Source organism: Leptopilina boulardi, unplaced genomic scaffold, assembly GCF_019393585.1.
Source record: "Leptopilina boulardi isolate dan_hultmark-lab unplaced genomic scaffold, ZJU_Lbou_2.1 LbouV2_364, whole genome shotgun sequence".
Lineage (NCBI taxonomy): Eukaryota > Metazoa > Arthropoda > Insecta > Hymenoptera > Figitidae > Leptopilina > Leptopilina boulardi.
The window spans coordinates 398,494-412,301 of NW_026137934.1; the positions used below are offsets into that span (position 1 = coordinate 398,494).

Genomic DNA, 13,808 nt, shown 5'->3' on the forward strand with positions numbered 1-13,808 from the left:
TAGATTTCTTGTACTTTTATAATTTTATTTAATTTTCGTCTAATTTAGTTTGCTCATATTTGCCAATTAGATTTACTCTTTTCAATTTTATTATTATTTTAATTAATTTAATCAGATTGTTATTTAGTTCAATCGTATTTTAATTTAACATTAATTTAATCAGATTAATTAAGATTATTTTTTAGTATATTTATATTTTAATTTAATAGTATTTTAAGAAATATTTATATGTTTTTTGTAATATTTTTCATGAAATTTTAATTTCTTAAAAATGTTCAGGTATAAATTTTTGTTTAATTTTATTATTTATTTTTTTAAACAAAAAAATAATCCATTTTCAAAATTTTTGAAAATCAATAAAAAAAAAACGGTCATAAAATCATAAGTTATCGCCTTATGGATTTATGGTAAATAACCCTCTCTGAAATTATTGCGATTCATCTCAAAAGTACTGCGTTTTCAAAATTTTAACCAAAAGAACCGAAAGTATACGAATTAACTAAATGGAATACTAATCAATTAAATAAAATAGTAATAATAATAATAATTAAAATACTAATAAAATAATTTAAATAAATTGATTATCGATTTCCTGATCGAAAGATCTAAAGATCAAAATGATCAAATATTGACAAATTAATTACAGGAAACACTCTATCATTATCCATATTCTGAGGTGATTTCAACTCGCAAAGTGAAATCCGAGGAAGGCACTTTATATCTAGACATGAAATGCGGCAATCTGATGCAGCAACGAATAACGAGACTTCAAACTGAGCAAGCTCATGAGATCTCGCGTTTAATTAGACAATACATCACAATGGAACAAAGATCGACAAATAATCCGGGTCCTCCCATGGGATTCGATCGATTTAGATAAATCATCCACAATCTTCTTCCAAATGCAATTTGTGTATATCAGGGGAAAGAAAGTTCATTTTAAAGGGATCAGCCATTATTTTCTTACTATATATATATACGAGAACGACGTTCATTTAGAGAGGATAGCGGTTCCAGAAAGAGAAAGAGAAAAAAAAAAAAACAAATGCTCAAGTAATTAATCGAATTATCGATTTTGTAAATACGCGTAGGCACGGTTAGATAAAAAAAAGATGACCATATATAGAGAACTTAAATATTTCGGGGTAAAAATTATTGTACAACCTCGAGAATTTTTAGATTAGAGTTCTCTATTATCAAATATATTTTTTCCGATTGTTTTCAATCTTTCGGATATTATTTAAATGCGCAAAAAAATGAATTGTCACGATTGTAACGTGAATCAGTCGTAGTTATTTAAAAAAAAGAAAGAAGTACGCCTAGATGTATTTCATTTTATTAAGAGAAAAAAAAATTAAGAAAAGAGATCTGCTGTAAGTTTTTAGTTGTGAATGTTTTTTTATTTATAAAGAGTAAGAAAAAAAAGAGAAACTGTAAGTTACAGCAAGTTATTTTGTTTGTTAAGAAAAATAAACATGTATAATTAGAAAACTAATCTTAACGATTACGTTGTTAAGACAAAGACTAACAGCTTGCGATTATTACAAGATTACATTATTAATATTGATAATGTATATGTATATGATGTAATGTCGGAGAGAAGATATAAATTTTTATTAAAAATTTTTATGCCAAATGTTGATTTGTTGACATTTTTGAAGGAAACAATAATAATATATAGTAATTTAAGAAAATGTTTATGAATTACAGTCTTCGGATTATTCTTAGATAAATTTGTTTTTTTAAGCAAATTTTAACATTAATTATTTATATATAAGTATTTTTCCAATTAAATTTACATTTTTATTATTTAAATTTATAATTTTTTATCATTTAAATTTAAACATATTTCTATCGTTTAATTTTTTTTTTACTAATTGTAAAACAAATTTAGATAATTTTCTTGATTCACAGAATTGAATCTAAAAAAAATTATTTAAATCTTAGATGCTACTTCCTAATTAATCTAATTTTTGGATTTTAATGTAATGCCAATATTTTTGATCCGTTTACATACAATTAATCCTTTGGGATTTTGTAATTTTTGTTTGTAATAATTTTTCTTTATTGACGAGAAAAATTATTATTTTAAAAATAATCATTATATAGTTAAACTAACTTTACATATAAAATTTTTTTGTAAAAAAAAACTTCTAGCCAACTATTAAAGTACACATTTTTTTAGACACTCATAACAGTTTAAAATTTTTAATTTTAACAAATTAAGGCAGTTCAGTTGCTATATTTTTTTGCCAAAAAAGATTTTAAAGAATATTTATTTTATTTTTTGAATGATTTTTTGGCAAAAAAAAAAATGGTAGATTTAATCTAATTTTTAAAATTTACACTCTATCTCGTTCGGGACTTCCACCAGGTGTTTTGATGCGGAGATTTTGTGGCCAATTGCTGGCCGTATGACGAACATATCCTGGATCATTGGGTGACGAAGGCAAACGATTTCCCGTTTGAGTTCCAATCGACGCTGTTCTGTAGGCATTGAAATACTCCTCGAGCATTTCAATCTCATCCTTGGTTTTTTCCTGATGCTTGTATAATCTACTTGGTCGAGGAACGCTGAAGACTGCATCACGATTTTTTTTCCCGAATCCATTTGAAGAGGAAAACATTCGGGTAGGTACATTGTCATATTGGCTTGAATCAGAAAACCTTAACAAAAAGAATTTAATTTAATTCAATAAATAAATGTTTAAATACTAATTTTAATATTTTTATCAAAATAGAAATTCACACCTGTAATTTTCGATTGTTTCTTCAACGTCACGATCGACACGCATGATTTTCACACCAGGATTAACAATTTTTGCAAAAATTGGTTCTCTCTTTTCTAGGGTCGCTGGAAAACGTGGAGTATCCAATTCGTCGACTGGTCGTTGATAAATATCCTGAGTTCGGAAAATGTCATTTTCCTTTCTCATACGTTGTTTTTCAATTTCAAATGGTTCCTCGGAATCTCTCAAGTGTCGTCGGTAATTATCAACATTCTGTGGATAGTCCAGTGTCTGTTTTTCTGCATTTTGAAATTTTTTATTTTGATCCTCCACAGGAACTTCGGATAACCTAAGACTAGTCGCATCTGATTCAGTTTTTATCAAATAATTGCACACAAATAAAGGGAAATATTACCGAGATAACAGGTAAATTTTATCACATACAAAATTTTCGTCAAAAAAAATTATTCTTAATCGTTACAAAATTGATTATAAATAATTCGTTATATTGTTAAAAAACATCAAATGAATAACATAAAATTATAATTTTATAGTTTATTAATATTCAATGAAATATTAATAGAAATATTAATATATAATTAAATATTCAAGTAATTAATTTCAAATGAAATGTTTTTTATGATAAAAAATGAATTATTTAATCAAAAAATAATTTGCCTAGGTAAAATGAATAATACAGCCAACTTTCTTTAAAAGTAATATATTTATACAATGTTACAATAATTTTTTTTTGTCTAAAAATATTCTACATACAAAATATAAAAAGAAATCCACCCCTTAAAGCATTTACAAACCGAAAATATATTTTTTTTTTATAAAATTAGCATCTATTGAAGATTAAAATTCTAAAAATCATGTTTTTAAATCAATGAGAGTTCTTTAAATTTTAGAGTATTTTTTATATTACTAATTATTCTATAAAGGGTTAATAAATAATTAAAATAAAAACATTAATGTAAAGGGTTAATGAATAATTTATACAGTAAACAATTTAAAAAAGATATTAAAAAATAAATGAATAATTCTCGGTGATATTTCTCGCGTTTTAAAAATTTTCAGTAGCTTTTATATGTATAGGACTTCTACCTATGTCGCCTTTGTTCCTCTCTATTGAAATTTCGATCTGTTGTGGGTCGATCAATATAGTCAATACCCTCGAGATTGTCATGTAGTCGTGATCCTTCAGATTTTTTAAATCCATTAGTGACTTGACCCTTTGAATCACGAGAATCATTCAAATTTTCCATACTACCATTGCTTTTTACAATTTTTGTCTCCTTTTCCACCGTCATCATTGTCATTGGCTTAACTGCTTTTTAAATAATTTGAAAAAAAATTATTATTATTTTTTATTTTTATAAAATTAAAAATAAATATAATTATTTAACAAAAAAATTGAAGATGAATAAAAAAGCATAAACAAATGTTATTGAAAAAGATTAGAAGATTTAGAGATAAAAAATAGTTAAAAGATCTTATTCAGGTAAAATGTTTTATAATGTAAATTTTTTATATGATATTGTTGAAGGTTGATTCAGGATAGAAGAAAGTGTAATGTATATAGTTTATTAAAATTAGAAAAAAGACTGTAATTTACTCGGATCTCGAGATAAAAAGATTAGGCCATTTTAGAACAAGTTGTTATGAATTTATAAGACTCTCGCGCATAATTTTATATAAAAATGGTTAAATTAATAAAAACGTCCCTGATGGAGGACCTTGATGCGCCCATGACGGGCGCCACCTTTTCCACGCCCTAGTTACGTCTTTCAATAGTGTTAACGAATTAACAATAATACAAAGCATTCGCTTTGGATCACATATCACTTTTTTTTCAAGAATTACTTTTTTTTATGACATTCTATGTTAACCACACAATGTCTTTAAGACTCGCTCTATTGTTTCATTAGTAGTTAAAAAAAATGTCTTATTCATTAGCAAAAGTAAAAAATTAAAATATTTAAATACTTAAATTAGGATATTAAAAATTTAAATTATCTATTGAAAACGTAAAATTAGTTGAGAAAGATTCATTAATTTAAAAAAAAAGAAACACAATTAGTTATTGAAATAATAAGCTACTAATCAATTATTATTGATAAATTTAAAGTAATTTTAACAAAAAAATTTATGTAAAATTTTGATACCTGAAAATTTTAAGACTTCATCGGAACTTTCAAGTTTTTTAACACTTTTTGAGTCAAATTTATTTACATACTCCCTTTGTATAGTTATTCGTTTTGATACCGAGCCTAAAGAAATTTAATATGATAATAATAATGAAAAAACCAAACCAAAAATTCAATTATAGGAATATTTTTCCATTATATTTATTTATAAAATAGGTATTGACTATATTGAGAAAATTTCTTTGAGAGGTGAAAAAAATTCTGTTATTTTGTTTTTTTTTTTAAATAATAATATATTATTAATAAAAAATTTTTTTCTAGGTACGTATAAATAATTTTCTAGAAACTTGCCTGTTTCTTTACTGCCAAAAGTTTGGGTGGCATCATGCTTTTTTTTGCCTTGATGTGAGCTCATTAGTAAATCAGCAATGAAAACCAAGGCTGTGAGGAGACACAATGTTCCAAGGACTGCTGCATTGTCTATTAAATCTTGCGGAACACTGTCTAAGGATGCCAAAGAAAGACCTCCAACAATTCCAAAAAATATCACCCCCAGGCCAAGAAAAAAACATTCCTTGAGAAGAAACAAAAATTGTTATTAACACTCTTTTTAGAAATTACACAAAAGTAAGTATAATTAAAAATTAAAAAATTTGACAAATCTAAAATTTTTTAAAAAGAAAGGGAAAAAATTACTCTTGTGACAATTTCTTGTATTAGAAATTAAAAGAATAATAAAAAAAAAATTGTTTAATAACTGTAAAAATTAATGAATTGACTATACATAATAAAATATTAAACGACTAAATAAAAATTATAGATTTGAAGACGGGCGGGACCGAGAAGTAATATCGAGACCCAGTTATATGAGTCATTAAAGTTTATTGTTGCAAATAGATTACGTGTCTAATGATCGTCAAGATGGGATGTGGTTGGTATTAAGGCAATAATAGTAACTGCATACGCGTGCCTCGTTACATTAAGGATAATTTCAACCTTGCTTTTCAATGACAACTTTCTTGGACACCTCCTTGTTATATGTTATATGCGCTGACAAAGTTCTCACGATATCTGCTCTTATTGCCGTTATGAAAAAAAAAGAAAAAAAATCTTAACCGATCTTGACAAATCTCAATAATTCCACTTTTTTTATATTTCACCTATTCTCAAGCATTCTTATAATACATTATAAAATTCCTCATACATAAATTACGTAATCTCTCATATATGTGCTTTAAATATATATATTACTATGCGCGAATTTCTTAAAAAGGTACTTTAAAATTAGCTTCAGTAATTTTAAAATTTCTTTGAAAGTAAAAATAAATTTAATTAATTTAAAATTCAATTCATTAATTTTTTGATTAATAAATTATTACCAAGCTTTATGAATTTCTTGAGGAAATTTTAACTAGTCAACCAGAAAATGAAGGTTAAATATTATAATATATACTGGATATTATTTTATAAATGAGGTTCATTTTAAATGTGTCGAGAGAAAACAATGACACACTTGTTTTTGAGATTTACAACACATATTCCTCATAAATATATTATATGGTACGCAAAAAAAAAAAAAAATTATAAGTATCAAGGCCCTGAGAAATTGTATATTTTGGAATACTGTGACCGAAAGCAAACAATATATTATTATAATACCTAATCATGTTAAACTGCATTAAGCAATTCACTGCATGACGAATTTTATTACATACATATGTGTTTATAGAAAATAGAATCAAAATTAGTCTCACCTATGAATTTAAATTCAAAGAATAGAATCAATTGTAAAAAATTGATACAAAAAAAAAGTTGATTACTTCATACCGTGAAAATAATTTAAAGCAAAACGAAGTGATAAAAAGTTTACACTTTTTTTTTTTATCTACTGCTCTATTTTTGTCTCTGATTAGAAAATAACATTAATAACATGTTAGTTTCACTATTGTAATTTATACAATAATTATTTTAAAAGAATACGTTTTTACTTCATTAATTTTTTTATTTTTAATATCAATTATAATAAGGAAAATAATAATTATTATTATATTGTGAAATTCACCTGTAGGGTGATGTTGACTGTTAAAGAAAAAAAAATTAATTAAATGTTTACAATATAACTATAATGAAAGTGGAGAAAGGAATAATATAAACTTACTGTTTTGCGACCTCTAAGTTCTCCAGTAGCGGCGGCAATAAGAAGACCTATTGTTATAATAAGGTAGCCCCCACATGTGACTGTCGCAAAAGCTTGTCCTAATGATGAGAACAAAGCACAATAGTAAAAGTTAAATTAAAAGACACAAAAGTGCTAAAGAAAAATGCGCAGCTCATTACCAATGACTCCCCATGTTACGTTGTTGAGCAATGACCATTGGAGACTTCGATTTCGAAGATAGTGAAAAACTCTTTTACTCTCATCATCAGTTACCCTCAATGCCACCACACATGCCACACACAATAACTGCAAAAAAATTTTTAAATTTCATTTTTATTTGGATTGAAAGAAATAGAAAGATGAACATCAAGAAAAAAAATTATAGTAATAGAAAAAGAAAAAAAGAAATAGAAGAAATTGAAGAGGAAAATTGTTTTTCAAGAAAAAATCTTTTTCAAAGAATAAATAAATAAAAGAAGTGATTTAAGACTTTCCGCAATTATTATATATACAAAAAAAAAGCATAAACAAAAATGCGGTAATTTTTATTTACATATTATTTTTCTACTAAAGAGGAAAGAATTATTATTTAAACGTCGCTGTTTTCGAAAGCGCACACGTAAAATTTATCGTTTGTTGAGTTCAACATGCGTCTGCAATAAAATTCATTTAAGTATCTTCAGTAAAGCAGTCACACCTATTAAATCGTTGCTTTTGTGAAGAAAAGAAAAAAAAAAAAAAAAACGATTAAAGTTTCAATATGAAAGAACTAAAACGTCTATATATGCATTTTAATATACATAAGAAAATGATCTTTCCTCAACTGTTGTTTTTTTTTCTTTTTTTTTTTATAAAAGACATACAAACGTGAGTCACATTATTAATAAGGTCTTTTGTGGTGATTTCAACGGCGGTTTATTCTACGCAAAGAATTGTATCTGTCTATGCAGATATTCTGTCTTGCGAATCACCAAGTAGATCAACTCTTACAAAATATACAATTATTTTCATATGCCTGGCAAGGATATGCGCAAAAAACGAAAGTATTTTTGGAATTTTTAATGTGACGTGAAGAATTTCAAAAATAAATTTCATCAATGAAATATTCTATTCTATATTAGAAAATTATATTAAAAAAATTTGTTTATTTTTCACTTCAATCTCTAATTACATTGAGGAATTATTTTAGTTTTTTTTACTGTATTCGATTTGTTAAAAAAAAATCAATTTTAATGATAATATTCAAAATAATATTTTTTTTACTATTTAGTAGAAAAAAAAAATTATTTTCTATACGACATTCGATTAATTAAAGATAATTTTATTCATTGCTTTTAAACGTACCACTTCAACAATCCTGATGAATACTTTTCGGTTCCACATGATTTCACACAATAGTAATCACAATTATTCAAAAAAAAAAAAAAAACTTATCAGAATGCACAAATTTAATTCATTGTCACTTCTACATTAAGCACAAGCGTAACGATAAATTGTTTCCATTTTTTTTTTCTAATTATAGAAAAACTGCTCCAAATAAATATTTGTCCATTTTTTTGATGTTTATCAACAAAAATGAAATTAAATTATTACTTTTAAAAATGTTTAAAAGAATTAAATTAAATTCTATAAATTAATTAATTAATTTAAAAAACAAAATTCTATTTTGAAGAAATTTATTTTTAGTATAAATTTTTTCAAAAGAGATTTTTCATTAAATAATTTAAAATAAATTTTCTCACTGATGAAATAGTCAAAAAGAATATTTTTAAATAAAAAAAAAATTCTTCATTGAAGAAACAATTTAAATAAATATCTTTAAATATATCTTCAAAATTAACAAAATTTCTTTTTTTTTTGTTTCAGATTCAATGTTTACAAATAATAAAAAAATAAATTTTTTAGGTGAAACTGAAATAAAACTTAAAGATACATTTTTGAGAAAAAATTACAAATAAAAGTATTTGTTTCTTTTTTTATATTATATGGAAAATAAAAATAAATAACCGTGAGAATTTATTGAAAAAATTATTGATTTTACCGGAAAGAAAGGAAAATAGACACTACGAGTCTAAGTGTTGGACAACGACTGAAGAGATAGCAAGGTTCATATTGCATGGACACACGTAATAATGCCTCCTCGAGTATGTATATAGGTGGAAACAATACCATTATCACACGAAGCAATGGCGTGGGACAATGCAAATTTCCATGGGTAACCATGAAAAATTCAAGTTTTACCTCAATTTTATATTAATTATACGTATTTTACAATAATTACAATATAAAATAAACAAAATTTACATTTTTTTAAAAATTCTAGTATTTTTTAAAAAATATTTATTTATTTTAATTAATTAATTAATTTATTTATTAGTTCTATTAATTTAAATTTGATTTTACAATGCGAAATTTGAAAGATAATATTATATTTTATCTGTATTTGAAAAAAATATTTAATTTTTTAAATTAAAAATTTTCACAATAAATTTCTTTAAATTTTTTATAATAATTTTTCATTTTAAATTAATAATTAATTTACATATGTCTATATTAATTAATATTAATTAAAATTAAATTACTGTGATTACAGTAACAAATATTCTATTGGCGCCGCATAGTGATTCATTAAAAAAATAATTTGAATGTGCGAATAAAATAATCTTGTATCTAGACATTATATGGTATTAATCTTAAATAATTATAGTCGAAGACAGAATAATTATTCTCGTGTGTAGAAAAAGAAAAATGACAGTTCAATAAACGTCGCCTATTTCCGGTGAAATTGACGTCATTTTCTTATATAATTTTTTTTAAAATACTTGTTATTTACAATATTATTCTTCTATATAGAACTATTTATATTTCAAAATTCATATTTTTCAAAGAATTATTTTTATTCAAAAATTTCCATCTATCATTTTAATTTCAAGGTTGAATGATTTTTATCCTTAAATTTTTTTTTTTTTTATTAAAAAAAATTTCATCCGTAAAATTATTCTTTATTCTTCAATTCTTTAATTCTTCTTTCTCTTTATAGTTTTTTCTTCTTTCTATTTTTATTAGTATTAATTGTTAATTCCACCAATTATAATTTTATTTACAGATAATAAAAAGAGCGTTTCACTTAATAAGAAGATATAATGGCGAGAATAATAAAAAAGAAAAAGAAATTAATGTTTCTTTTTATAAAAAAAAAAGAAAAAGGAGAAGCATCGGCCATGAGAGAAAAACAATGAATCTAAACACCGAATCCCACGTGCAATTGGAACGTGGGTACTTTCGCTAAATTGCGACCCCCCATTTAGAAGTGAAGACTTGTTAAAGATCATTTTTGGAAGAAACGTTTTACCTATATTCACCTCTTATGGCAAAACGTCCTTGAATTTCTCTTTTCATATACACATTCCATTTTTTTTTCCTAACATCGCAATTCAATTATCAACATTGTAAAATATTTTAATTAGTCATAATTGCTCTAATAATTTGTCAAGAAAAAAAAAGCAATCGAATTGCATAATCAAAGACTACATTTTCAATTAAAACTATTTTTTAAAGAGCCGATTTGAAATTTTTTTTTATATATTTTCTTAAAGTGTTCTAATTAGTGAATATATTTAATATTTTAATGATTCTAAATTGAGTGTTTTTTTAAATAATTATTAATTAACTGTTTAAGAGAACAATTTGTAATTTCAATTTTCGCGGGCTTTTGGGGATTCCCAAAATTGAAGTTTTCAAAAATCAAACGGTTCAAATATAAACGAATTTTATTAAAGTTTTTTAATTATTCTATCTTAAACAAAGTTAAAATTAACAAGTATATACTAAATTTTTATTAGAAAAAGTTTAATTAATAAAAATTTGTGTTTAAAACAGGAAGGATAATTCAAAAATTTACCATGGAGTTCTGTATTCCGTCACAAGAGGCAGCACAATCGTTCTTTTACGTTGAACGGCCTTCTCGTTGGGAATTCGTTGTACGCATCAAGCAGGTTTTTATTAATTATATTATTAAAATAATAAAAAATTTATTTATTTTATACTTGGAAAAATTGTATTAAATATTTATTGTTAATGTAAGCGTTTTACTTGTGTTTCTAATATCCATAAACTTTACAAATTATAGGTTATTATTTTTCAGTTTTTCTCATATTTATTCATTTAAAACATATAAAAAAAACTAATATAATTCTGTTTTTTCTCATCAATTAAATGTACTTGATAATACTTTTAATTCTATTTTATGTATCTATTATATTGTAAACAGTTTTGAGAGGGAAAATTTTTAGGTTAGTCGTGAATAATTTAAAAAGTATTGACGATAAACAATAATATTACAAACACTTGATTTCGTTAAAATAGATAATTCATTCAACGTCTAATTTCAAAAACAAATTGTTTTCCGAATTTTTCATAATTTTTATTTATTTTAATTGACAAAATTAATTACTTAGTGATTTATTATATTTATTACAGATCAAAAACAAATTTCTACAAACTAGAACGACGTAAACAAATTGATTGAAATATTATAAAGAAAAATCATGCCACTCTCTCCTAAATCTAATCAAAGAATTATTGCTGCGCCCGATCGAAATAAACAGGGACAATTGCCAAAATATGTCGATTCAGATAAACAAGTTTCGCAGTTTAATTTATTTGACAATTTTACTTTTTCGACATCTGATTCTCATGAAGGCGAGGCATCAGCAGCAGCTTATTCAACAAATCATTTAAAAATGTCGAATCAAATTCCAAAATATGGACAACTGAAAAATAATTGGGAAGATGATGTTCTTCCTCGTTTTTCACATATGAATCTTCAGTCTGCAACAGGATTTTCTCAAACAATTGATCCAAAAGCGCCGGATTTTATACCACGTAATGGAAAATGGGTTACTCCGATTAATATATCTCAACAATTTATCGCAGATAGAGGATTTTATCAGGCATATGAAAATTATCCATATTATGTGATTCAATCACAAGGATCATATGTTGAACCATTGCCAATGAGAAGTGTACCGCAATTTCCATCCAATAATATTAATAATGGAATTCCACATCCTTCATTTTACGTAAATCATTGGAATGAATATTCATCGAATTATCCAAATGTGTTAAATTGCAGAACCGAAGGATGTAAATCATATGTAAATCCAAATTTGCGATGTCAAGAGACTCTTCCTGCGGTTGAATTTCCAAAAAAGAACGTTGCACAACAATTGGATGATGATGATGATAATAATGATGAATTGTGCAAAGCAAAAATAAAAAATTTTAAAACAAAATGTAATTTATTGACAAGTGCAAAACCAGTGAAACCAATTAAAAAAATTGGCTTTTCAAAATTTCCACGACGAAGAAATTTTACATGCGAAACACAAGATGAAAATGATATTATTTGTATGATGACTACGCCGACTCCAATTCCAAAAGGTGCAAGGCCCATTTTATCAGCAAGAAAGTAAATATAATTTGATATAATTAATTTATTTTTACATCAAGGAAAAGCATGTTTTCTTGACAAGTTTTTTTTTTCATTAACTACATCGTATATTTTACATGTTATTTGAAAACACTCGTCGCTAATGTGTCAATTTTTTTTTCTTTGTGTAATTTTATTATTTTGATTTTCTTTTCTTTTTTTTTTTTTTTTTTGAAAAAGTGATTTTTATTTTTATACATGATCAAAAGTGACGTTTCAGTGTGATATACTTATAATTTGTTAGTACTTATAGAATCGACAGTAATATTAAGAAAGAGTTTAGAAATCTTCGTATACAAATGATAATTTCGTATTTTATATTTTTCGTAAATTAAGCATTTCGAGAAATGATATAATTTTAAACTTTTTCGCTCAATATATGTTTTATTAAAAAAAAAAGAAAATGTATTAACCAAATTAAATCAAAAATCTTTCTAAAAATGTTTAAATATTGTTTATCAGTAAAAAATATTTTTTTTTATAAAGTAAAATATTTTGAGTGAGAAAATTTAATTATTGATTTAAAAAAAAAGTTGATATTTAAATATCATTCATATATTTGTTCAGTGGGATTGTTTAAGCCACAAAGATAATGATTTTAATCATTATACATTTTTTTTATTTAATTATTGTTAACAAAATTTATATAAATTTTACAGTATTATATAAGTACATAAAAACCAGGATATTTGACGTAAATCAACGTAATGAACATTCTTTTTTTATACTGTGAAACTTTAATTGCTTGTTGTAAAAATGATCATTAATATTTTATAATTATTTAATTGTAATCATATTAGAGTATATTTAAAATCAAGACTTAAATACTCAAAAGAAAATATTTATAAACATTCAATATTTATATTGTCAGAATTGAAAAATGATCGTTAATTTGGTTTTTGTACCATTTGAAAAATTTCTTCTTATTAAAATATTGTTTAATTTTGTATTTTACATGCTAATCATTTATTGTCTTAATTTTTTACATTACAAGTATTGTTTGTTCAACGAACTTCGTACTTTTGTTATTTGTATAAGAAAATGAAGGTGCATGTTTGTTTCTTTCGTTCATAAATAAAAACAATTGTATTAGAAAGTAACAGTTTATTTTAATTGCAACACAAACTAAAAATTAAGTAATAAATTAAAAATAAATAATAATTTAAAATAATTATTTTGGAAATTGTAAATTTTCTTTAATAATTTACTAAGCATTACTTAATTAATAAATCATATTTATTTAAGTAATATTTATTATCCTTTTTATTTAAATTTATTAA

General features: G+C 24.2%; 3 protein-coding genes across 10 annotated transcripts in view; 2 read left to right on the forward strand and 1 right to left on the reverse strand.

Moving 5' to 3' along the window:
* LOC127286898 (unconventional myosin-XV) overlaps positions 1–1,636 on the forward strand; it is a 58,688-nt gene extending 57,052 nt beyond the window's left edge. Inside the window, exon 34 of the mRNA XM_051313522.1 lies at positions 647–1,636. Coding sequence (XP_051169479.1) covers positions 647–880 — 234 coding nt within the window. The 3' untranslated portion in view covers positions 881–1,636. The remainder of the gene's footprint in view (positions 1–646) is intronic.
* On the reverse strand, positions 1,379–9,157 carry LOC127286902 (uncharacterized). 8 transcript variants are annotated; one of them, XM_051313533.1, is made up of 9 exons: positions 9,079–9,157; positions 8,382–8,564; positions 7,217–7,343; positions 7,038–7,135; positions 5,231–5,453; positions 4,898–5,002; positions 3,837–4,062; positions 2,752–3,078; positions 1,379–2,667 (listed from the first exon to the last, which is right to left on the reverse strand). In XM_051313533.1, exons 2-9 carry the CDS (start codon positions 8,418–8,420, stop codon positions 2,343–2,345), a joined length of 1,470 nt encoding a protein of 489 aa, XP_051169490.1. In that variant the 5' UTR covers positions 8,421–8,564; positions 9,079–9,157; the 3' UTR covers positions 1,379–2,342. The 8 variants fall into 8 exon arrangements, with proteins under 8 accessions (XP_051169490.1, XP_051169489.1, XP_051169484.1 ...); XM_051313532.1 differs by having other exon boundaries at positions 2,752–3,084; positions 3,837–4,059; positions 9,079–9,156; XM_051313527.1 differs by having other exon boundaries at positions 2,752–3,084; positions 9,079–9,156.
* Positions 9,158–10,851: 1,694 nt separating this feature from the next.
* LOC127286874 (uncharacterized) lies at positions 10,852–13,699 on the forward strand. The gene is made up of 3 exons (XM_051313495.1): positions 10,852–11,017; positions 11,517–12,507; positions 13,188–13,699. Exons 2-3 carry the CDS (start codon positions 11,585–11,587, stop codon positions 13,195–13,197), a joined length of 933 nt encoding a protein of 310 aa, XP_051169452.1. The 5' UTR covers positions 10,852–11,017; positions 11,517–11,584; the 3' UTR covers positions 13,198–13,699.
* Positions 13,700–13,808: the final 109 nt, after the last annotated feature.